The sequence below is a fragment of the Passer domesticus genome, chromosome 9, assembly GCF_036417665.1.
Source record: "Passer domesticus isolate bPasDom1 chromosome 9, bPasDom1.hap1, whole genome shotgun sequence".
NCBI lineage: Eukaryota > Metazoa > Chordata > Aves > Passeriformes > Passeridae > Passer > Passer domesticus.
This window is the reverse complement of record NC_087482.1, coordinates 316506-342457: the sequence shown is the minus strand read 5'-3', so window position 1 is coordinate 342457 and position 25952 is coordinate 316506. Positions and strand designations below refer to the sequence as shown.

At 42.9% G+C, this 25952-nt stretch overlaps 1 protein-coding gene across 13 annotated transcripts in view; it reads right to left on the bottom strand.

Annotated features, from left to right (window-relative positions):
• FGD3 (FYVE, RhoGEF and PH domain containing 3) overlaps positions 1–25952 on the bottom strand; it is a 108544-nt gene that overhangs the window by 11023 nt on the left and 71569 nt on the right. For 12 of the 13 annotated variants that reach the window (XR_010368239.1, XR_010368237.1, XR_010368238.1 and 9 more), the window contains exons 8-16: positions 24212–24350; positions 23376–23434; positions 21687–21833; positions 20965–21057; positions 19206–19285; positions 18770–18800; positions 18211–18312; positions 13944–14006; positions 9487–9609 (exon numbers count right to left, since the gene is read on the bottom strand). Coding sequence is in view for 9 of the 13 variants with exons in the window: in XM_064431913.1 (XP_064287983.1) it covers positions 9487–9609; positions 13944–14006; positions 18211–18312; positions 18770–18800; positions 19206–19285; positions 20965–21057; positions 21687–21833; positions 23376–23434; positions 24212–24350 (837 nt within the window). In the remaining 4 variants the exon portion in view is untranslated. The other variant, XM_064431918.1, reaches the window with a different exon arrangement.

Here is a 25952-nt window from a genome sequence, read left to right as displayed (position 1 = left end):
TTTTTCTGTTGTTTTGCTTTATTTTTATACCGGTTAAGTAGAAAAAGGCAGTTCTGCAACTATAATTTTACCTCGAGGAATAAAAACAAACCATGGGAGGGAAACAGAGTAAAATTCAAAAGAGAATAAAGAAAAAGGGGGGGGATGGAAAACCTAATCTCCCCGACATCCCAAGATACAGCCCTTTAGGGTGGATGTTGGAACATTGGGAGGAGTGTCCTATGAGAAGGCAGAAATCCAAAGAAAGGGTAATCTTTTTCTGTATGGAAAAATGGGCACACGTAGAAATTAAGAAATATATGATTTGGCCCATATTCGGGTCTTTCAATAAAGAACTTTGTAGGGCTTTGGGGGAGTTTGTGTTTGCGGAAGGGGAAACGCTGGAAGAATTAGAATATACTGGGGTATGGGAATGCGCGAGCGTCTCGTTATATCCTGTCAGAACATATAAACAACTCAAAGGTATGGACAAGACTTGGGAGCCCCTGGAAAATTTACCTCCCCCATACCCCAATCATCGGGCACCCGGTTCCCTCCCCGAACCCGAAAACCCCGGACACCACCTGGTGGCGTCACCGGCGCCTCCGCCGGAGGATCCACGGGAGTCCGAACCCACCGCTCCTTCCCTGTCGGAGCCCACCCCGCCCCCTGTCCCCCCTCCCGCGCCACCCAAGGGACACACGGTACACGCACCGCCATCGGCAGGGGAGGAGTCCCTGCCCGCAAGCCGCACGAGACGAAAGACCCAGAAAACACACACGGACGATAGCGGGGATGAGGGGGGGGCAGCAGGGGTTTTACCCACTCAGAGAAGTCCCAACCGCTCTGGGGGTCATCGGTTATGTAAACATACCAATAAACTCGGGGCATGTGTGGGCCTTTAAGAAGGAAATGGGAAAGATGATGGACGATCCCTTGGGGGTGGCGGAACGACTAGACGAATTTCTGGGAAATAGCATTTATTCGTATGATGATATGTGTGCTATTGTGAAGTCGCTGTTTAATGCTGAGGAGCGGGATATGATACGGGCGGCTGCGATCAAAGACTGGGAGCATAGAAACCCACAAGGGGGGAGCGGGGAAGCCAAATGGCCTAACCAAAGACCGCCCTGGAATGCCCAGGTAGAGGAGGACAGGCTGAAAATGATAGATCTAAGAAATATGGTAATCCAAGGTATCCGGGGGGCGGTACCTAAGGGGCAGAACCTGGGAAAAGCACTGGGGGAATGTCAGGGAAAAAACGAGACTCCTACCAAGTGGCTAGAGAGACTCAGAAGAAGTCTCCAAATGTATTCGGGTACTGACCCTGACTCCCCGGTAGGAGCCATATTATTAAAAACTCAATTCGTGGCAAAATCATGGGAGGATATATGAAAGAAATTGGAGAAATTGGAGGATTGGCAGGAAAGGTCCCTGCAAGAGCTATTATGGGAGGCTCAGAAGGTATACATGCAGAGAGAGGACGAGAAGCAGAAAGTGCAAGCTAAGGTCCTGGTGGCTGCAGTCAGGGAAGCACAAAGACAGGAAATAGAACCTGCCAAAGGGGGGGGAGGAAAGGACTCGAAAAACCTTAAAGAATTCGGCGCGTCCGATAAAGAGTCCAGCACCTAGACAGAGGGAGGCACCGGAGTGTTTTTACTGCAAACGGAAGGGGCACTTTTGGAAGGATTGTAAGAAAAGGATGAGAGACGAAAAAGTGTTTCAGGAGAATTAGAGGTGTCAGGGGCTCTTCCATTTGGGGTCTGTAACACCAAGAGAGCCCTTGATAAAACTTAAGATTGGACCCCAGAAACAAGAAGTAACATTTTTAGTAGACTCAGGTGCCGAGAGGATTACGGTACAGCACCTTCCACCGGGATGCTCAAGGAGCAAAGACTCTATGATGGTAATTGGGGCAAAAGGGGAACCCTTCAAGGTGCCTGTGATAAAGGATGTTGAAATAGAATCAGAAAATAAAATATGCTTGGGGAACTTGTTACTGGTAGAAGAAGCAGACTACAACCTGCTAGGGAGGGATTTGATGGTACTCTTAGGAATAAGTTTAATTGCACAAGAATCACAGTTTATGGTAAGCTTGTACAAACTTACAGCAGAAGATGAGGGAAAAATTAACCCTCGGGTATGGCATATGGGGGGAGAAGCGGGGAAATTAGAAATAGAACCTATTCGTATAGAGGTGGAGAAACCTGAGGACCCCATCAGGGTAAAGCAGTACCCAAATCCTCTCGAAGGTCGGTGGGGTTTAAAACCAATAATAGAGGATCTTATTAAAAAGGGTACTTTGGAGCCGTGCATGTCGAGACACAACACCCCCATCCTGGCAGTCCGGAAGCCGAATGGGAGTTATCGCCTTGTACAGGACCTCAGGGCTGTAAACCAAAGGACTAAAACCCTATTCCCCACCGTCCCCAACCCATACACCCTGCTGAATAATGTTTCACCAGAGGACGTCTGGTATAGTGTGATTGATTTGAAAGATGCTTTTTGGACTTGCCCTCTAGCTGAGGAAAGCCGCAACTACTTTGCCTTCCAGTGGGAGGATCCGGAGACTAATCGTAAACAGCAACTCCGATGGACCTCCCTCCCCCAAGGATTTGTAGACTCGCCAAACCTGTTCGGCCAGGCTCTTGAACAGCTTTTAAGCGATTTTGCCCCAGAACAAGGGACTAAGTTGTTGCAATATGTGGATGATCTTTTGGTAACAGGACCCGAGGAGGAGGGGGTGAGGGCGACCACAATCGCCCTGCTGAATTTCTTGGGGGATAGAGGTTTAAAGGTATCAAGGACCAAGCTCCAGTTCACGGAGCCCGAAGTGAAATATCTGGGTCACTGGTTGGTAAAGGGGAAGAAAAAGCTCGACCCAGAGAGAATCGCGGGGATTATCTCCCTGCCTTCACCCCAAACTAAGTGGGAAATTAGACAAATATTGGGGCTTCTGGGCTTTTGCAGACAATGGATAGAGGGATACAGTGAGAAGGTTAAGTTTTTGTATGAGAAGTTAACTATTGAAAAACCCAAGTGGGGTGAGCAAGATGAACGGAGCCTAAGGGAATTAAAGGAGGCACTTACAATGGCTCCAGTTTTAAGCCTACCAGATGTAAGAAAACCCTTTCAACTATTCGTAGATGTAAGCAACCACACGGCATATGGGGTAATGACCCAAAACTGGGCGGGATCAAAGAAGCTGGTGGGTTACGTGTCAAAACTATTGGACCCTGTCAGCAGGGGATGGCCCACCTGCCTCCAAGCCGTGGTGGCCACAGCCGTACTAGTAGAGGAAGCCAAGAAGGTAACATTCGGGGCCCTTTTAGAGGTTTATTCTCCACATAGCGTGAGAAACATTTTGCAGCAAAAAGCAGAGAAATGGCTCACTGATGCACGGCTTCTGAAATACGAAGCTATTCTAATTAACTCTCATGATTTAGAACTTAAGACCACAACAGCCCAAAACCCTGCCCAGTTCCTATATGGAGAAGCCTCGGGCATCCCCGCCCACGACTGTGTCGAGATAGTTCAGCTTCAGACTAAGATCCGCCCCGATTTAGAGGAGGAAGAATTGGATACAGGGGAAAAATGGTTTGTAGATGGGTCGGCAAGGGTCATAGAAGGGAAATGAAACACGGGATATGCTATAATAGACGGAGTAACTGGAAAGACTGTGGAATCAGGACCCTTAAACGCGGGATGGTCAGCCCAGGCTTGTGAACTATATGCGGTATTAAGGGCACTCCTGAACTTAAAAGGTAAGAAGGGAACAATTTACACTGATTCTAAATACGCCTACGGCGTGGTGCACACTTTCGGAAAAATTTGGGAAGAAAGGGGGTTGATTAGCACCAAGGGAAAGGGGCTCATCCATGAAGAGCTAATAAAACAAATTCTGGCAGCTATCAGGGAACCAGAGGCAATTGCGGTAGTACATGTAAAAGGGCATCAAACCGGGACTCAATTTAAAACTCGGGGTAACAATCTAGCAGACCAAGAGGCAAAGCACGCAGCATTGTTACAAGTAAGTGCTCCCGCAGTTTGTGAAAGGGAAACTCAGGAATTTCCTCCCCGCCCTTCAGAAAAAGAAATTGATGAATTTAAGAGGTTGGGTGGGGTGTTCGAGGAAGGTAAATGGAGACTGCCAGACGGCAGGGAATTAGTTTCTAAGGACTACACTCGGAAGATTTTAGGGAGACTACATGCACAGACCCATTGGGGAACTCGGGCTTTAGCCGATCAGTTCCTGAAATTCTTTGGGTGCAAAGGCATATATGAATTAGCAAAGCAGGAGGTACAAGGGTGCTTGATATGCCAACGAATAAATAAAGCACAAATGAAACGGATTGCAATGGAAAGCCGTCCGGTGGCATACCGACCCTTTGAAAGGGTCCAGGTCGACTTCACCGACCTACCAAAGGTCGGAAGATACCGGTGCCTCTTAGTAATAGTAGACAAATTAACTCATTGGGTGGAGGCATTTCCAAGCTCCTGAGCGACCGCCCAGGTGGTATCTAGGATACTACTGGAAGAGATTATACCAAGATATGGGTTGGTGAAATTCATCGACTCAGATCAAGGTACCCATTTTACCTCAAGGGTGATAAAACAAATAGCAGAAGCATTGGGGATCCGCTGGGAATATCATACCCCTTGGCATCCACAAAGTTCAGGACAGGTTGAATGAATGAATCAGACCCTTAAAGCACAATTGGCAAAATTAATATTGGAAACAAAAATGTCCTGGATTAAGTGTCTTCCCGTAGCCCTGCTTAACATCAGGACTCGGCCGAATGCAGATACGGGGATATCACCCTTTGAAATGCTTTATGGGATGCCCTATGAACATGGGATGCCAGTAGGACACCCCAAGATTGAGGATGGACAAATAAGACCATATCTGATAGCGATTAACAAAAACTTACAAGAACTAAGGAAGCAGGGGATCATAATGCAAAGGACCCCTGTAGGTTTCTCTATACATCCTGTCCGTCCCGGAGATCAGGTCTTGATTAGGACCTGGAAGGACACTCCATTATCCCCCCATTGGGAAGGACCCTTTCTTGTTCTTTTGACCACAGATACAGCAGTACGGACCGCGGAGAAGGGATGGACCCACGCATCCAGGGTTAAACGAGTAAAACCTCAAAAGGACATACCGTCTCTCCTCCCAGAGACCTGAAACTGACCTTAAGAAGACCCCGCCAACGACAAAGATCGACAGGAGAGAGTGTTAAAAGCTTAAATTGCCCTTCTCGTCCTTTTGTAACTTTTAAGTGTTCCTATTGTAAAATACTGTGGGTGACTCACTGTGACCGAGGGGGGGGGAGGCCCAAGGGTTTGTGTGAAGATTGCTATAATAACAAAATGCGGGCAGCTAACCTATTCTTGACGCTCCTCACAGAACTACGAGTAATCGAGACAGATTCCATATTGTGATTTGAAATCTCCCAAAACCGGCTAAGGGGGAAAGCTCCGATATCGAGCCCAAATTCTAGTAGTTGAAATGCCGGAGAGAGTGTAAAGTACCCTGCAGTGCTCGGCCAGTAAGACGCAGCCGGAGGGAAACATATAAGCGAAGGTACACAGCTTGAGCTAGGAATGATCTCCGCGAGCCTAACGCCTGCTGCCAAGAAGATGATCTTCCCCGCCGCTGGTGGCAACCCAGTGGGCGCGAGTGGGGGCAGAGGAATGTTAGCCGGAGCAATCCTGATAAGCCTGAGTCTAGTCATGTGCCTCAGGACTAGTACCTACGCTGACAGACAAAACCACTTGGTTCAATGGAATCCTAACCGGACTTGTGAGGCTTGCACTGAGGACGGTCGGGCCGAAGCGGAGGCTTCACCTAGCCACACCTCTGACAACTGCGCAGGAGACACAGTAAGCAGGTACTGCTGGCTCAAAGGCATTCAATACGGGGCTTGTATAAAAAGGGGGGAGGAAATCTGCATCTCGCAAGGAGCAGTGTCCAGGGTGGGTAAGTTAGCCCATCTAAGGCACAAGCGGGGTATAGAACCTGTTAAAATCTCAGTGTGTGACAAATGCAATCGTACTGTATGGACTGGGGGGAAAATGGAATCGATCTTTGTGGGATATTACCAGGTGAATCAGTTGTGTTATGAGGACAAACAACTAGGAATGTGTAAAATGGGGGGAAAAACATATTGGGTCGGTAAGAACCAAAAGTATGAAAATAACATCCCCTTGGGAAGGGATCCAGTGGTCATTGGTATGCTTGAGATGAATGATGACCGAACCTGCCTCCAATATGATAAAACCTTTTGCTTTTCCCGGAATAAAGAGGGGGTGGACCCAGAAAGTAAAATTCAACAGGTCGCCCAAGAACTACAGGGGATGCAGATTGAGGCTATGCCCATGGATCCCGAATTGGCAGAAAAAGGCAACCCGCTTTCAAAAATCATGAAACTGGAGGAGGACTCCTCACGTAAAAGGGCAGCAAAGGTATTAACACAATTTGAAGAGCAGATTGAAAGTAATAGGTCAGATATCAAGGAATACCAGAGAATACCACTGGATGACTAAAGTAAGACAAAGATCAATTAAAAGTGTACTGGGAGTCAAGAGGGTCTAACTAATAATAAAGCACATAGTTTTATTCTTAGAAAGCTCCACGAATTAATTAGTTTATAAAGAAGGGGAGGGAATTGTTAGGAATATAAGTAGTAACTCGTGGAGATAAATAGTGTATAAAAATATATATGTGAACTGGGGAGAGAAAAAAGGGGGGGGAAATCCCTTCATTCCCTTTAGGTTGAGAAAACCAACAGGATGACGAGATCACAAAGCCGCAGCAGATGGACATCTCAGTATTTGCATCCACAAGGAGCTCCAGCTGTACCAGGGACGAGTATTCATCAGCACCTACGCCCAAAGACACCAAGGTGCTGATGGCCCAGACAAGATGCCTATCTGTGGGGATCAGAACCATCAACACATGGAATCTAAATGCCAGATTCCGGGAACCAGGGAAATGGACCATTCCACCCCCGGACGAGGCTTTGTCCAGAGAAAGAAACCACCTTGAATATGAAGAACTCAGAAGGAAACAAAGACTTTCTGCCGCAGGCCAAATAAACTGTATAAAAACTGCTACCTTGCAAGCAGTAGGTGTGGATGGGGAGGTCTAGGTACCAGTTGGTCCTTTCCTCACGTTCACCCGTATCACTTCCCGGGGGTGATACGCTGGCCGTTTCGGTGGTGGCTGTCGAGACTGTTTTTATGGTCGCGGAATAAATTTTGTTTTTCATATTTTTATTAAAATTGGCTAATTCGCAGTTTTTTATTTATAACATTACCCAAACAAAAGCATTTTTGCTTTTGTTGTTAGTATTGCAGAATATTTTAATCCTGCAATTAAAAAAGACAACATGATAGTCTTTCCTGTTGTGGTGTGTTGTCATGGTGTGCCTCAGTTTCCCCAGTCCCTCCCCTGAAGTTTCCTTTCCCAGGTGGGCTGTCAATCACCTCTCCTTTCCCCCACCCTTGTCCCCTGCTGGGCTCTGTCTATCAACCCAGAAATTCCAGGGGCGCATTGAGTGATTGGCAGGTTCAAAGGATGCTCTCCATCCATTGGCCCACCCAGGTGTCCCTCTCACCTGAGGCCCCCTCCCCCCGTACCTGGCTGGTGGTCCCTGTGTCCCCTCCCCTTCTTACCCCTCAGTTAAACGGGCGAGTACACCATGTGGCGGGGGTCTTGAGCTGTTACTGCATTCAGAGGCCATGTGGCCCAGAACAAAAACTCTGGATTAAACCCTGTATCAGGTCCAACTCCTTCTTCACCATCACCCTAAGAGGTTTCTCCAGCACAGGGAGGCCTGAGGAGTGACCCTCTTTTACCTACAAGCACCAGCTGTAAGCACTGGAGCTTGGGACATGCCTGGACTTGTCCCCACATGCCCAGCTGTGACCACAGGTAGCTAAATAGCATCTCGGGGAGAAAAGACCACAGCTGCTGCTATTTGGTTCAGCAGCGGGAACCAGACAAGCCAAGGCAGTCCTGTTCAGTAATATTGGTACAAACCAAGACTTTCCTTCAGACAAATTAACTTTAATTCGAATGCTATTGCCACACCACAAGGCATTGCAAAACAAATGATGGTTTAACGATAAATTATTCATTTTGTAATTCTTGTTATCTCTTTGTTCCTGGGGGAAAGCCATTATTTAATTTCTTTAGTAACACTGACTTTGCAATGGGATGTTTTAAAACCCCAGAAATATATTTCATTATTTAATAAAAGCAAACCCAGAAGATTGAAAATCCCAACACTAGGGTAGAAATGCCTCCTCCACAATTTGATTTCAGTTGCTGAGACTGAGGTTTCTTTAAACACCTTAACTATACATTTAGATCTCTCAGCAGCTGAAAATTTATCTCTACTTCAAATGACTAACGTTATTTAAAAAACATTACTCTTAGTTGCATTAGGAACACTGAATGAGGTTTCAAATAATTTTGCAGAAATCCATCTCATCTTTGTCATGGTTGTGATTTAAAGAAAAAAAAAAGAGAATTCAACCAATGATAAATGGCGCTAGAGGAAGTGGCTAAGGGGCTTCAGTAACCCAGCCTCTGGGATGGATTTTCTTTGGTTTTTCAAGAAGGAGGAAAACACTTTTGCACAACATTTCTTTAGGGAAAGAAATGCAGAATCACAGAATATGCTGAGTGGGAAGGAAGCCACGAGGATCATGAAGTCCAGCTCCTGGCCCCACAGAGGGCATCCCTAAGAGTCCCACCCTGTGCCTGAGAGTGTAGTCCAAACTCTCCTGGAGCTCTGGCAGATTTGGTGCTGTGACTGCTTCCCTGGGGAGACTGTTGCAGTGCCTGACCACTCTCTGGGGGAAGAACGTCTTTCTAACATCCACCCTAAACCTCCCCTGACACAACTTCAGGTCTTTCCTTGGGTTCTAGAAAGAGATCACAGAAAGAGATCAGAGTCTGCACCTCCTCCTCCCCTCAGAGAAAGTTGTTGACCCCAGTGACTCTCCCCTCAGCCTTTTATTCTCCAGGCTAGAGAAGAAATGCCCTCAGCTGCTCCTCACATGGCTCTACTTCACCATCTTCATTGCCCTCCTTTGGATGCTGTCTAATAGCTTAATATCTTTAATGTTGCATGTTCAGGTGTTCATTTTAGAAGAGCTACTGTCTGGGTGAAGTGAGGCTGTCTTAAGGCCATTGTTTCTGCAAACAAACTACAACCCCCTCCCCTGATACACGCCCACCCCCAGGAAAAGCACCACCTTTCTTTCTATCCACTGAGACACTGATTTGCCTTTAAACCAGCACAAACTAGGACCCTCGTGCCAGTTTTGCTGTTTTCCCCTGATATCCAGAGAAAAAAGCAAGGGGAAAAACCTACTCTGTCAATGACTTGCCATGAACCAGAATGTCTTTTAGTCCCTACACTGATAAAATAAAAAATTGTCTTCAATGGTCTCTGCAGAAGAAATTCAAGATTAGCGTGCTGGGATACTTACTGCCCCACACTGCTTACAATGGTGCCGCCTCTTTGTGATGGAGTTGAAGCTCTCGCTGCAGCTCTTACAAGACTGTTTCTCTTTGTCTCGCTTGGATTTGGAAGATTTCCTAGAGGAATCACTCTGAAATTAAAAGTACATGTATGTGATTAAAAAATAATAAAAATAATGTCAACATTGTTCATACAGTTCTACTGACAAAGACCCTCTTTGGGGTTCTTACCATTTTAGGAAAGAATTTGCATGGCTCTGCTGCTTGCCTCAGCTAGAGGGCTGGCTCAACCATAAGGGGTCTCGGGGGAATACAATGTGGTCTCAGTCCCTCTCTGCCCACTCATCTCCTTACCACCACAGAGCAATCTCCGCTCCCTGTCTGTCAGTGCAGAGGTGGAGGAATGGCCAAGGTGGGTGTCTCAAGAAAACTTCCCTTTCAGCACTCACCTCTTCCTTTTTCAAGATACATGTTGACTTTGTGAGTGCGCTGTAAACTTCCCTCCCTTGGTAGGAAGGAGATGTGAAGATTTGGGGGAAAATGGCTTGACTGAAGAAATGAATGGTGTTAGGAGTGGACTTTGCACCACCCAACTTCAAATAGTTAATTGAGGAGTTTTCTTAGTCTCCCTCCCAGCCAAAGATGAAGCATAAGGCTCCTTAGGAAGGCAGGGACACCTATGCCAGGGACCTGCACTATCTGGGACCTGCTGTCTAGGTGGCCAAGCAAGGTTAGCCTCTAAATCCAAGCTGATATCTGAAGTCACTCAGCAAACCCTATTGCACAATGTCCTGATAAATTGAATAGCATTACTGGATCCAGCATAAACTCGACTTCCCATGCCTGGAGGAGTTTAAAGCCAGGTTGGATTCAGCTCTGAGCAACCCAGTCCAGTGGAAAGTGTCTCTGCTCACGGTAGGGGTTGGAATGAGGTGATCTTTAGGGTCCCTTTCATCCCAAACCATTCCATGATTCTATGATTAACATACAGATCTCGTGCAGACCACAAAAATCTGCTGTATAAAGATGTCTTTAAGTGTTTGATGAAAGCCAGCAATATTTCATAGTATTTCTCAACATTGTCAGAATACAGTGAAAACAGAAGAGTTTGAAACATGGGTATTGTACCTGCAGAAAAGATAATAAAAATTAAAAAGTCTTTATTACTTGGCAAATTACAGAGAGCTAGTATAGAAGAAAGACCTTTTCAACAAAAAGTTATTTAACTACTGACACTGAAAAAGAATTAAAAAAAAAAAAATTCCTTTCCATTCCTGTGAAAAAGAAGAGACCTTCCTGCACTGGTGGTGCCCTCATCCTACCCAGTGATGGCTGAGGTGACCTTACCACATACTCATAACACATCCTCTGAACAAAGAGGCTTTTGTAGCAAGCAAGGATATGCATTGTAACTCACATTGTTCATTGCAGATAAATTTAACAGTCACTTTGCAACTGTGTCCTTTATTACACAAGCTACTTTATTTATTGCCGATGCCCTTTAAAAGAGGTGCTAACACAGAGCTGCCCTCACTTCAGCATCTTGATAATAATGAGCTTGAATAATTGCCACATTTCTCATCTTTCTCAATACACCCAACTCTGTTTTGAAGCTGCTGAGTCTGACAGGAAAAAACACTCACATAAAATCTGTCCAGAGCCAGGATCTACTTCTTCCAGACTAGGCTGTTTTGACTGTTAATTTGCTTTTACTCTACTGCATTTAACTCTCTAAATCTTGACAGTTTCCTTGAATTTTAAAATTTCAGTGGGAAAATAGCAATATCCCAGCAAGAGGTACAACTCATGCGACTGCAAGATGAAGGCCTGTGGGAGGCCTTCTTAGGTGAGCAGACATCTGAACTTAGTGAACTATGCAGCCTCCATTTGCTTCTGAAATGCAGGGGAGAATCACCAAAAAGCTGGTAGGAACAGCAAGAAAAGCAGTGGGCTTAGGATACTGCTGTTACCATTATTTATTACTTGCTATACAGTTGGAGAATCACACAGTCCCAGAATAGTTTGGGGTGGAAGTGACCTAAAAGCCTATCCAGTCCCACCCTGCCATGGGCAGGGACACCTTCCACTAGCCCAGGTTGTTCCAAGCCCCAATGTCCAACCTGGCCTTGGACACTTCCAGGGATCCAGGGGCAGCCACAGCTTCTCTGTGCCAGGTATTTCATTCTGTCTGGGCCAGCAGGTTGTTCACGTAACTCATAAATAGAGTCTGACTGTAACATGAGCTACAAAGCAGTTTCAATTATTTTCCTTCTTATTATGCTCTTACAGGTGTATTTTCCATTTATAAATTAACTACCTGGAGCAACCCACAATGGGGTTGCAACCAGCAAGTGTTTCTGGAAATGCTTACTATAAGTGAAAAATAATTTAAAATGATATAGCAGATTTTGTACTTTGTAATATTTTAGTTTGTTTCTCTACAGCCAACAATATAATGGCAAGACTATGTGTAAGACATTTTCCACAGGCTCATATTTCCTCCTGCATATAGAAGTCTGAGCATAACCTGCAGTAGCAGTGCAGAGCAGCAAGACAATTCAGCAAAGAGGCACCATGATGCTATAGACAAGCAGATGATCCTTCCTGCAGTAGGACTTCATTGTCTGGTTATGCAAACGTGAACGTGAATGCTGAAGAAAATCACACAAGCCTCTCAGGCAGGCTGGGGAAGCACAGGAAGGAGCTCTCAGTGTGATGGCCACCGCTACCACCAAGTGGTTTGCATGTGATGCTGTTGAGCACACAATGTATTGCTTGTGCTCTCACTGAGCTGTACTAAAGGGATGTCAACACTAAAAATTCATATTTTCTGAAGCTACAACTAACATTTTTATTCATTATTCTCTTGATATTATTCATTTTTGCAAAATTAGAGCCCAGAATCAATACTACACAATTCGGGGTATTTTTAACTTTGTGTTTTTGATCAACTCCATTTTTTTATATGTCAGGAATTAAATTTTCCTTTAAATACGTGATTTAAGGACAATTACTTAAAATATCAAGATATGCTATCATATGCAAAACACTGACACAACAATTTATAATCAACTAAAAAGTTACAAGTTTTTTATTTAATTACAAATAAAATTATATAATTAAGACCAACTAAAATTTTTATGTAGGCTTGGGGTTTTTTTAATACTATAAAACTTTTTTTTTTAAAGTAGCGCACTAAATATAGCACCCGTAACTCAAGGCAGAAAACACTAATCACAAAACTGACTGTAAATAAATTAAAAATTGTTAGGTGAAGATATTAAGTGAAGATAGAAAATAATAAGCAAGGAGCACACTAATCACAAACACTTATAACTTGGTTTTTTAATAGGTCAGGTTGCTGGCTTTGCATTGACACTGTTCACTTTACCAGAAGGTTCCAAGCTTGGCCAGAGGTCTAGAGGTGCTGCTAAATGACTCATTTGTTCCTAAAATCGTCATGCTAATACATAACATCCTACAGCACATCTCTACAGGTAAAGGTATTTTTGTGGCTGTTTGTTCTTGTTGAGGCTAATTTTCAGTAAATTCAACTGACCCTAGGCATTTCCTGAAAATCTTTCAATCTAGAAGAGAGAGATAAGAATAATAAAAAATAGACCTTATTAAGGGCTCAAACCCTCAGTTTGATTCAGCAGCAGTCACAGCCATTTTACTGAGCAAAATTAATAATGCCTTTAAAAGTATATTTTGCTTTTGTGGCAGCCAATGTTTTACAGGCTGGAGACATACGAAAGTACTAGCATCTCTTCCTCTGCACTAGCAGAAACATGGAAAGGATACTGTGGAAGAAGTGTTACACACAATGTGGCTCTAGAGATGACATCCTGAGTTACACAATGCAAACAGCATTAATCAGATAGGTTTCCTGATATCTTTTGCCCTTCTCCTTGCAATCAGCATAGCTCCCTATCACAATTTAAATACATGCACACAAAACCAAACAAAAAAAAAAAAACAACACCAAAAATCCCCACAAGACAACAAACGAACAAAAAAAGCCCAGACAAATCTCCCCCTTTCCAAACCCAGTGCTACAAACTGAAGAAACCAACTCTGTTGCGCATGCAGCATATATCCCCTACCGAAGGAGTTATATTGCTTTAAGAAATCTATTCATGCTTTGAGGAGAAACCCCCTCACATCCAGCACCGTTAATAAAGTAACATTGACTTTCTAACCCAGCAAAATGGTTGGAGAGTTTATTTCCTGGTTTTTGTGACACATCTGAGCAGGATTCAAATTCCCCGATGCTGCAAACAGCAACTATCTGTGGGTATAACTTAGCCAGGAAACTAATGACAGCACAGCTGAGGCCACAGACAGCAGGATATAAACCCTATAAAACCTATATTGAAGTATGATTATTTTTTCCTGCTATAAAAGAAACATAACTCACCTCCCAACACCGCTCTGACTAAAGTATTAGCTTCAAATTACTCACCCCTCCTAATGCACCACCTCCATCTGCTCCTGGCATTGATTCGACTGAGCTGGTGCTGGCTATCTGAGGAGAAAGAGAATAACACAGAACAGTTTCAACATGGACATTCTTCCTCAATTATATTAAACACTGAAAAGAAAACAAACAAACAACCCAAAAAACCAAAAAGAAATTTAAAAAGAAAAAAAAAAGAAAAACAAGGTGGGGGTGGCGGGGCAAAGAGAAAGGAAAAGAGTTTGCTTTCAGCCGCTCAGTTCTTTGCTTGTGAGCACACTTTAATTCATAAAATCAGATCGCAGAATCATAGAATGGTCTGAGTTGAAAGAGACCTTAAAGCTCATCTTGTTCCAGCCTCCTGCCATGAGCAGGGACACCTTCCACTACCCCAGGTGTACATGTTGCACATGTGCTCAGCCACCCTCAAATACGGGGTGGGCTTTACAGATGGCACTGAATTGCCAACCTTTCTTTAGGTGTAACCTGTGCCTGTCCCTCACATGCTGCAGAAAGCCACTGCCAAAGTTTGAAGGACACTTCTCTACTGGAGCCTGCCAGCTAGGCCAGCAAAAGCTGTGTGAAGGCACTTGATTCTGAGAGGAACAAAATTTACTCTGTTAAAACACCACTCAGAGTTAAGTTTCTCTTCTTCATAATACATTTCAATCCCTAAATAAATGCGAAGTGGCATCTCCATTTATACAGTTATGGAGATGTATATGTACTAAATACACATAGATATATATTCCTATAGGGTTCACATATATAATATTCATATATCTATATGTATGCCAAATATATAGATATATATACACATTCAATAGTATTCAATACATATAAAGGGCAAATAAGCTTTGTACACTGAGTACCAAAATCACAGGCAACATTCTAAAAAGAATGGAAAACCACCATATCTGCAAATTAATTTACAGGGAGTTTGCTAGTTTACACGAGGTGTTCAAATGATCAGATTCTTTATGATAAATTCTCCTGTTATTCCCATAAATCATTCTTCCTTTGTCAATCAGACATCTCTTATTTCAAGATTATCCAAATAGCCAGTGCATTTTGGCACACCAGCTTGGTTTCATTTTAAAGCAAGTAGGTTTAATCTCTGTTTGAGTGGCCAAATTGAAGAGCTATTCATTCTGATGTCTCATCAGATCTATTTATATTTTAAGACAATCAATCAACTCTTTAGAACAAGGAAAGGAGCAAATGCATCCCCCGGGGACCTGGGCTGTGTCACCCTAGAGCACTTCTTCAGGGAATACAACTGAATTAAGGGAAGCATCACACTACTCAGCTCTAACCAGCTATTTCTGCCTCTGCAAAAACCCAGCAACCCTGAGGAGTTCACATCATCTGTTCCTCAGTCCTCTGCAAAGGGGGTTCTTTTCCCTGGAATCCTAATCAACCCAGGGTTTTACTCTGCCTAGTAAAAGGACATCTATGTGCTGTGACAGGACTTGGAAAAAGAAAAATGTGGAGGAAAAACAGGGTTTGAAGAAGAGCTTGAGAAAAACCCCAGCAAATTTAGGGAAAAGAGTAAATTCCTCCAGTTGCCTATTCAGATCCCCATGTCTGTTTGTTTATTTGGAATAATGGGCTAAAAATCAAATACCCTCTGCTCCTACCTGGAAAATATTTCAAAAGGACTTCTCCCTGTTACATCACCATTACCACTCACAGTGTCTCAGAGCTGGTAACAATACAGTTATTGACATTTGTCAGAACCAGCCCACATCTATGGGGAAAGAAACAGGGGCATCTAACATTCGTGGTTTATCTAACAGAAGCATTCTCAGTCTCAGAGCCTAGGAATGCCACTTCCACAGAGCTCAGCTTTCTGCAGCACTTTTCCTTGCCAGCCTTCCAAGACTGCACAAACTGTGTCCATCACTACACCAGGAGCCTCCAACTCTTCTGAGATGAAGCAGAGGTGAAAGAGGTCCTTTTCCTTGGTAACATTTTTAGATGGCTTTAAAAACCTTTCACATAGCCTGGAAATGCTGCAGGTGAAAATGGAGGAACTAAACCACAAAGGAACCTGAAAGCTTAGTAAAAACCCTTTTTAAAATTACTACTGCTACCATCACCTGGCCTGGCATTGATTTGCAATGACACTGGATATTCCCCTCCTGAGAGGTGAGAGTTCATTAATTGCTGAAGACCTGCAGAGGCATAATCTTAAGAGCAGGTCGAATTTCAGATCTCTCCACCTCCCAGAAACCACAAGTCTTCTGTAGGCAAATTTCAGGCTGACACCAACCCAAAATGCTGGTATGGGCTTATGTGAGTTAGCAGGGAAACACAAGCATGGTCAGAATTGCATGCACTGGTCATGAACTGCAACCAGTCCTAAGCACTGTAAGAGAGAAAATGTATGGCCAAGGATGGGAAAAAAACAATTTGACTCTTTTTGTACAGGCTAATTTCTAGTAGCTGTTACAGATCCAGACAGGAATCCATGAATGCATATCCATTTCTCCACTCATGAGAGGAAAAAAAAGGGTTGCTTTTTCCTCTAAAGTTGCTGCCCAGTATTCCATAAGTGATATGTCTGGTGGATGCTACCTAGTGTGGTGTATTGCAGTTAGAATGTTCTCAGTATTTGTCCAGTTTTCATTACAGAAATACTTTCAGGCTGTTTTAACTGACAGCAATTTCTGTCACATTTAGCTGTGACATCAGTTTCAAAGCTGATTATCTAGAGAAGATAATCTCCTAAAAATGCAGGTTAGTATTCTGGCATTAAAGAAATTTCAGTACAGACTGCATTAATATACAGCCAGGGATAAACCAGACTCCTGCTCTGCTTGGCTTTTACAAAGAGGCTGTCTGTTTCAAGTATGAGGCTACACCATGAACACAGAAGCAAAATCAAATTGAATTTACAAAGCAAGATAATAATAATAATAATGAACTTGACCAGATGCTGTGTCTTCATTACATAGAAAGAAGTGTGCTTATTAGTTTGCTTATTAGCAAAATATTTTTTTCCATCAAAGCATCCTGGCTCTGAATGCAACCATAATTTAACTGAAAAATATAGGCATGAATTGACTATTTTCTATTTTTTTCCCCAAGTATTTTTAGCTGATGAATAGTTCAGGATAAGTAAACAATGCCAGATTCTGAAAATGGCTCATTGCTGGCAGCTATTAGTAGCAGGATTCTAGACTCTAGAGTGTTGAGAAGATCTTCACTGTCAATCTGATTATGTGGGGATGAAAGGCATACCCAACATCTCTCCTGATGCCTCTGGGAAATCAGGCAGATAAAAAAAAATCTAGATTTTTTTATCTGAGACACCAAATCAGTCCTGAATCTCCAAGAGATGTCAAAAATGGTTAGGCACCAAAACAAAACAAACAAACAAAAAAAACAAAAAAAGAAACAAAAAACCCCAAACAAACAAACAAATAATTTAGGAGGCAGAGGATGGGGAAGATAAAAAGCTCCCAAAATTCAATCTCTGCAGATAGACCTTCTCTTCCTCTGCTCCAAGAGCTACCATGTCTGAAGTCATAAAAGTCATAGGCAGCACTGTATGATATTCCTAAATATTTTGCTCTCTCAGGCCCCATTCCTCTTTAGTTTGTAGCAAATGCCTGTGGCTAAGGTTATCACCATCATTTTCAAGTTGAATGGAGAGATACAGTCCTGATGTCAATACTTCTAAAACAAAATTCCTAGCAAACACAGAGTGATACCTTATGGCTGTAGAGAAACAATAAACTTTCAAGACTATATTACATATTTAGTAGAAGAGTATTTTTCTGAAATATATAGTATCTATAAGACACTATTTTAAGATCCTTTTTAAATGCATAATTTTCCTTCTCAGTCTTTAAAATATTTTAAATAATAATAAAATAACATCAAAGAAATAATCCCAAAATGCATCTCTGATGAGATGGGGAAAAGTAATGAACAAAGCCCCCCAGGGACACAAAAAACATTCCAGACAACTAAGCACTCATAACATTGAGGGATTATACCTGTTCTGTTAAAAAAAAGCCACCAGCCTGAAAAATATGCCTGGTGGGTCTCTGGCAATTGAATTGTCCTGGGTAATTAATTCTGTATCTGCATGGCTGAGAAACTGTGACTGATACACATTTGAGAGCCAGAAAAATGGAGATTACTGCCCTGTAATGTCATAAAAAAATCCAGAACAAGACTCCACTATTTTAAAGTTAGCTGTGCCAATCTTAACTGTTGGTAAAACTGTTCTGGCAAAGGAGAACAAAGCACTGGTACTTACTGAGGAATCGGGAGGATGCTCCTCCTCTTGTGAAAAAGAGCTATTGAAAGCTCTGAAGGTCTCACTGTTCTGTTTGTGCTTTTCTATTGTGGCTTGAATGACCTGAGACAAAGATGTCAGCAAAGATGAGAAGCATCACAAAAAAAAAAAATTCTCTCTTAGGAAGATTGGTGAAAAACCCTTACTTGTATAAATGAAAGGGAAACTTAAAAAACCTTAAGTGATGGCGTTAAACCCATAATTGCTTCAGTGAAAAACTAAGACTGCCACCAGGCAGTATCTTTACAAGTCAAATTGGAAGAATATATGAGGTCTGATGCCTCACTGGGCTTGAGGAATGCAGGAAAGGCGAGCCCAGCTGGAACACCCAGCTACTTTCTGGGGCCAGCTGGTCAGCACTGGGACCCTGACTGACCTCCACACTTCTCCATGAGCAACTCCACCACACTAGCCCACCCAGCTTCCTTGCACAGTCACTTAATTCAGAACCCCAAAACAATGCTTTCAAATGCTGCCTTCATGGTGATTGCCCTCCTTATCATCGGTGCTTTGTACTAACATGAATCCATTCCCTCTTCTCCTCTTCTGTCCTGTTAAAACAAAAGAAAAACAGAGAAAACATCATCATTCTACTTAAAATATTTTCAGTAAATTCAACTCACAGCTTCACAGCTTTATATCCTTTAGATTTTTAGCTTTGCTATCCACTATTTTAAAAAACATTATTAATAATTACTGACAGTAATTATTACAAAATGCCAAAAATACTTGAATTGTTGACACAGTGGACCTTACAAGCACTACTATAAACACTGTAAGCATTCAATAAAGGCAATCAACACACTTTGACTTAAGACCAACATTCTCTTACATATCTAAGTTTCCCACCTCTGCTGCTCACCTTATGATTTAAAACTCTGTCATACTAGCACAGCCCGTAGATCAATTTCTCCACACATATTCACAAACCTTCAAAGACACAACAAATATCATACCTGGCTTGTAGTTCCAATGATCTCTTTTTTCCTGTTATGGAAAATGTATGAGCCACATTTTGCTTGGCAATTTCTTGGACCTGTAAAAACCACATCAGCTTTTTTACTCATTGAACTTGTCTTTCTAACATTTTTAATGACTTACAAGTACAGTAATTCTTTGAAATGCTTAGTTGAAAGGATCATTTGGAATAAAGTATAGAAATAATAAAAATAAGGGATTGTTTCCATAGTTACCTGTCTTGCTACAAAACTTGTGTCTGTATCACCAGACTCCTACGACAGTAGGAGGTGTGCCAGCCAGGGGACAAGGAAAGGCTCTTAATCCAAACATGTCACACAGTCACCATTATTGTGCTCCCCTTTGAATGATTCTTATAAAAATTTTAAAAGCCCAAGTGTCAGAGACTGAAATGTTATAATTTATGTCTTAAACATCTTCATTAAAGACTTTTGCTTGTTATAGCAAAACTGTACAAAAGCTGCAGAGAAAACCACCAAAACCCTGAATAGAGCCCTACACTGTTCATTGATGAAGATAAGATAAAGCGAGTCAGGGGAGAAGAAACCATTCAGAGGGATCAAGCTCAGGACCTTCAGGGTAGAGGTCGCAGCCCCGGGGTTGTCAGCTGCCAGGCTCAAACAGACCCTCACACCAAAGGGTAGGGGGAGGAGAGGTTTTGGGTGTATCATGAAAAAGCCTCTGACTTGAGCAGTGAACACCCATCCTCTGCTGTGCAGAGGAGCTCAGCTGTGGGCCCCTTCACCCTGGCAAAAGCCGCATCCACATGAAGGACAGCAGAGTCATGACCCATCAAAGACCCCCCTCAAAGGGGTCCACAGACCCTGCACCAGAGATGATGCAACAGATCCACAGTGTTGCAAAGGACAGTGTCAAACGTGTCCTACTCAGGGGAGGCATGTGGGTGTTCCCACCTGCCCCAAACCACTTTATTAATCCACTGGACTCCATACTTTCCAGCGACAGGCGGCAGGGGGACTATCATCACCAAGAAGAGCAGATGGAGGGGAGCAATGAAATGTTGTTGGGATCCTGGGAAGGGTGATATACTTCCACCTAACCCGTGTTACCCTCTCCCTTTCTCCCCACCCACAGAAACCTCTTTTTCTATTTCTGTACTTATTTTCTCTTTCTTTTTCTTTGCCTCTTTTACTATTAAATAAAATGTACCACTTTTTTAGCACCAACATCTAACTTAATTTGATTTTAATCAAGTTTTGGGGTATATTTCGAACCTTTCTGGGTTCAATCCATTTTATTCACAAAGGATTAGTTTCCTTTGGTCTTCTGTATTAAACCGGTTCATAACATCAAACCAAAAGAACACGAAAAGAGAAAGACTCATAGAATCACTAAAGTTGGAAAAGACCTTTAAGATTCTCAAGTCCAACCATCAAAACAGCACCATCACATTCACCACAAAACCATGTTCTCATGGTTTTTTGCAGACTTCCAGAGATGGTGACTTCACACCTCCCTGGGCAGCCTGTGCCAAGGCTGGACAACTATTTCAGTGAAGAAATATTCCCTAATATCCAACCTAAGCCTCCCTTGGTGCAACCTGAGGCAGCTTCCTCTCATCCTGTCACCTGTGAGAAGAGGCCAACCCTCACCTGGCTAAGCCGGGTTTTAGAATTCTATTATGTTTTTACATTCATATAATGTTACGTATATAGATTCAGCAGGGATCCAAAACTATCAAGAATATTAAAAAAAGGGAAAAGAAGAGATGCAAACCTGCAGTCCTGCAATATCCATCTTCTCTCGGACACTGAACTTCTGGCCGATCAGCCTCAGTTTTGGCACACAGTACAGCACCATGCTGTTAAACTGCAATGAGGCAAGAGGTTAGCTTAGGCAGTTACATGCTGGACACAGCCTGCACTGTGAAAATGTAGGGCTCTGGTGTGTTTTACTCTAAGACATAGCTTTCATGAAGAGATTTAAGGTGAAAGTGAGGCTGATGGATCGTTACCAAAAGAAGTGGGCAGACAGAAACACCTCAGAGAGTCACTTCTCCCTTCTGCCCCTCCCTCTGAATTGGACTGCCTTGAAAGGACAAGAGCAGCAAGGTGGTTTGGCTGCAAACCACTTGCTGTGGCACTCTGCAAAAACTCAGCCTCTGAGGAGGGAGATGGAAAAGACCTCTTTGGGCCAGCAAAGGCACAGCATGGAAGAAAAAAGGAAATCCTTGAGGAAAAAGTTACAAGGGAAAACTGCTGCTCATAACGAGTAGCTGGGCTCAGTTGGTGAATGCTTTTTGTCTTTAAGCTTAGGAACATGGAAACATACCAGAGGATCATAGATTCAAAGTATGGTTTGGGTTGGAAAGGACCTTAAAGCCTATCTCACTCCACCCCCTACCATGAGAAGGGACCCCTTCCACTAAACCAGTATGCTCTTAGGCCCATCCAACCTGAGCACAGCCCTGAAAATAAAAGAGCAATTGAAACACTCACCAGGAATAAATACCTATCCTGTGCTGTGCCATTCTTTGCTGAAAGTTTCTGAATGTGTCCTTCTTTAATGAGCTCGTTGGCTGGGTTAACAATATCCTCTTCACCACCCAGGCGCTCATAGACTTCCAAAAGCTTGTGCATCTTTTCCTGTCAGTACAAACCCCCAGCAGTTTAAATTTTAAAAAAAATTATTCCATGTGGTCTATTGCCCACTGTTTAATTTCTGTGGTAAATGCATGTAAGTTGAAAGAAAACAGTGTTCCACTATTGCTTTGCATAGTGCTTTCAGTGCTTTTCCCCACTCTGAATTAGTCATACTGGATTAATTATACTTGAATTGTACCATTTAATGACACTTTGAGATAAATTTATTTGATACTTTTAGACTATTGCTATTCAACAATAAATATGTATCATAAAATCATTAAGTTTGAAATAAATCTCTAAGATCATCAAGTCCAAATATTAATCTTTGGAACTTTAGAAACAATGTCCAATAAAATCAATGGTCAAGTTGGAGACCTGTATGTTACCAAATAATGAAAGCATGATTTATTTCTTCTACTGCACCACAATAGGAGTTAGCAGCCAACAATTAATTCAACCCTCCACTAACTTTTGGGGATTTTGCTACAGCATTCACTTTTCTTTCAGTCTGGCTTGGACCTCATGCAGCAAAATTATTATAGCAGCCTTTTCCAATGGGTCCTTGTGTACTAACAGAAAAAGCAATCGACACAGAAACCAATGAGGCAACAAGTTGTTTCATATTTCTGATATCTGCAGAGACACTGTACAAAGCCCCCAGGAATTGTTAAGAGGCCCGAAACCAGAAAAATTTCCACCAAAATATATCCTTATCAAGAGAACATGCCAGACGCAAATAGAAACAGATGGTTTCCTAACTATGTTTTCAGACATACTGGCAATACACAGACATCAGCTGGCTACTTCCCTATAGCAGCCACAGGAAATGTGGTCTCATGGTGTCCCCACCAGCGGGGGGAGGAAGTAATGGCCTGATAGGGAAGTGAATATAAACCTTGGACCCCCAAACGTTCAATGGGTGCTAAGCCAGATACACAGCATTTCAGGTCTGTTTGATTCAAAATGTCCTGAGACACCTGGGTGCACCAAAGGGATAACATCTGCAGCTGTGAAGCCCATTTACTTTAATGGTAATGCACTAGCTCTTCTATATTTAAAACATGTGCTAATGTCCAAAATCCTCACAGTCTGATTGCCCAGCCTTTGAAGCACAGCTTTCTGAAGCTACTGATGCATGCAAAATGCACATTCTGTGCACATAAGATGGGCCAAAACTACCTTAGTTCTATTTAAGAACTGTAGGACTAGAAAAACAGTGTGAAAATCTGCAAGGACACGTGAATGGGCCTAATCAGAATACTTTCAACAGTTTTCAAGGAAAAGCAAATAACAAGTTTTATGAAGACTTCCTTTTTCAGCTAATTGGGCTCTTCAGAATGAGGGAGGTGGAATTTAAGCCCAACAAGCCACAGAAAACTGCATTTACAATAAAAAGAACTCAGACATCCAACACGTTTAAAGCCTGAACGATAGGCAGATATTCCTCTCCATTTACCATTCTGAACCTGTTGCAATGGGAGACCCTCAGTTCAGCCACATGTTTCAGTCAGATCACAATTCCGTTCTGGAATTGCTACTCACCATCTTCCGGATGGCTGCATTGGAATGGTTTGCTGCTGTCGATATCAGCTCCAGTGACTCTGCAATAAAGGTACCAACAGTTATGCATTCTCTAGATTATATCTTTTAATAGCACCTTAGGGAACAGGTTCACCTGAGTAGTTTCTCCTTCAAAACTGATGATACATAAGCAATTATAGACAATCAGTTCTGCCTGTTCAACTGATTGTTTCATCTTTCTCTCCTAAAAATCTTGATGAGCCAAAGCACACAGTGACAAAGAACCCTCACTTTCTAGGAATCACCTATTAAAAGTCAAGTCTCACTTATGTCTTCCCAAGCATATTTTTAAGATTGTTTTCCTAAAACAGGGCTTGCCTGCTTATGGTGATAAGGACACTGTTTTGCTTGAGATCAAAAACTCCTTGTAATCAAAAGAAGTCCATTTCTCCTGTTTCACAGAGTCTTTCTGGCTTTCTTGGCAAGAAATACACATTTAAAAACAATACAAATTTAAAACCATTCTTCCTTTCTTCCTCTGGCTACTGCAAGGATGTCTTCCTGTCTTTGTCCTTAGCCACACAATGGATTAAACAAAAAAAGTTAGATGTTCTACTACAGCAAACTTCAACATATTGTCACTGTTTATTTGCCAAAGCTGCATTCATTCCTAGAGCAGGCATTTCAACCCTTTTCCTCTCAACTCCAAAAGTATTCAAAATATCTTTGTTTGGCAATAATTTGATTAATTCCAATGTCCATTTCTACCATAGTCCCGGTTCTAAGTATCTGAACATGTGAAGAAAAACTGCCCAAGATTTCATTGTGGTTTTAGACAGAAAGGCATTTACACGTACTTTCAGCATCTTTCCTGTCTGGAGATTCTTCTGGAAGTTTCTTTAAATAGTCCTTCAGGAGAAGCTCATAACGAGGAATCCTTTGCACTGGTTCAAGCATATGATGCTGCAAAGTCAGGTTTCCACACACCTCCTGTTTCTGTAATGAAGAGAAAACAAGAACAGGAGGGTTTAATTTTTTCCTGCCTTTGATGTATAACAGCAATGAAAAATGACCATTCACATACAGCTAGAGGAGTATACAGGAGTGGGTCAACAGACTCATTAGGTTGGAAAAGATGATAGAGTCCAAACATAAACATAACACTGCCAAGGCCAACTAAATCAAGTGCCATATCTGCATGTCTTTTAAATCCCTCCAGGGACAGTGATTCCATCATTGCCCTGGGCAGCCTGAGCCAGGGCTAGACAACTTTCTCCATCAAGAAATTCTCCCTAATATTCAATCTAAACCTTCCCCTGGCACACTTGAGGTAATTTTCTCTTGTCCTATCTCTTGTTCCCTGGAAGCAGAGCCCAACCTACCCACCATCTGCCCCTTCCTGTCAGGGAGTTGTGCAGAGCAAGAAGGTCCCTCCTTTTCTCCAGGCTGAGCCCTTTCCCAGCTCCGTTCACTTCTCTGGACACACTCCAGCCTCTCAAGCTCTTTCTTGTTGTGAGGGGCTTAAAAGTGACCCCAGGATTTGAGGTGGGGCCTCAGCAGTACCCAGCACAGGGGATGGGCACTGCCCTGGCCCTGCTGCCACACCAGTGCTGAACAGCCCAAGATGCCCTGGTCCTTCTTACCCACCTGGGCTCCTGTTCAGCCACCACCACCAGCACCCCCATGGCCTTTCCTGCTGGCCCTTTCCAGCCCTCTGGCTCAGCCTGGAGCTGCAGGGGCTGTTGTGACTCAAGGACAGGACCTGGCACTTGGCCTTGTTCAAGCTCAGATCACTGGCCTCGGATCCAGCCTCTCCAGAGCTGAAGAGCCTGACAGCACATATCAGAGCTGGCAGGTTTTATGTGAATCTTCATCCCATGTCTGGCATTTTCTGCCAATATGCAACTGTATTCTTTCAGAAGGCTCAGAAAAGCTCTTCCCATCCATGGCCCCATGCAGCATTGTTCTCCCAACTTCACGAAATCAGAATGCCCCCAGGAACATATTGCTTGCCAGAGCTCACTGTATGAGCAGTAGACACACTGCTCACACATCAGCATTGAAAGGCAGAGCTCTATCAAATTCTGCTTCTTTTTCACTTGGACAAGAAGGAAAAGAGCTTTGAGTCTGGTTATACTAAACATAATCCAATAAGGCACCAATGTGCTCTGCTTACAATGGCACTGAGTATTGCAGTGTACTTGTTTTCATAGGATCCTGTGAAGCAAAAGAATATTTCCGTTTAAAAGAGAAGAGATGAGAATCTTAGTAAGAACCAGTAACTTGCTTTAAAGCACACAGGAAGTTTCTGCTAGCGATGTAATCTGACTCCATAGCAGCATGTTAACCACATAAGCTCTTCTACACAGCATTATTTTTACATCAGCCCACTAATGTGGTCTGTTCTCGTGTAAACAGCCTCTCTACAACCATGTTAATTTCACTGTGCATTTCTCAGAGAAAGGAACTTCTTTCAAGTATCTGCAATTTCCTCATAAATATTCCAGCCCACACCACACTGCTGACTTGCTGCATTCTCACAGCAAGACTGGAGATAATGAGATGAATGTCTGAGAGAAAAATATTAGCTATCCTTCC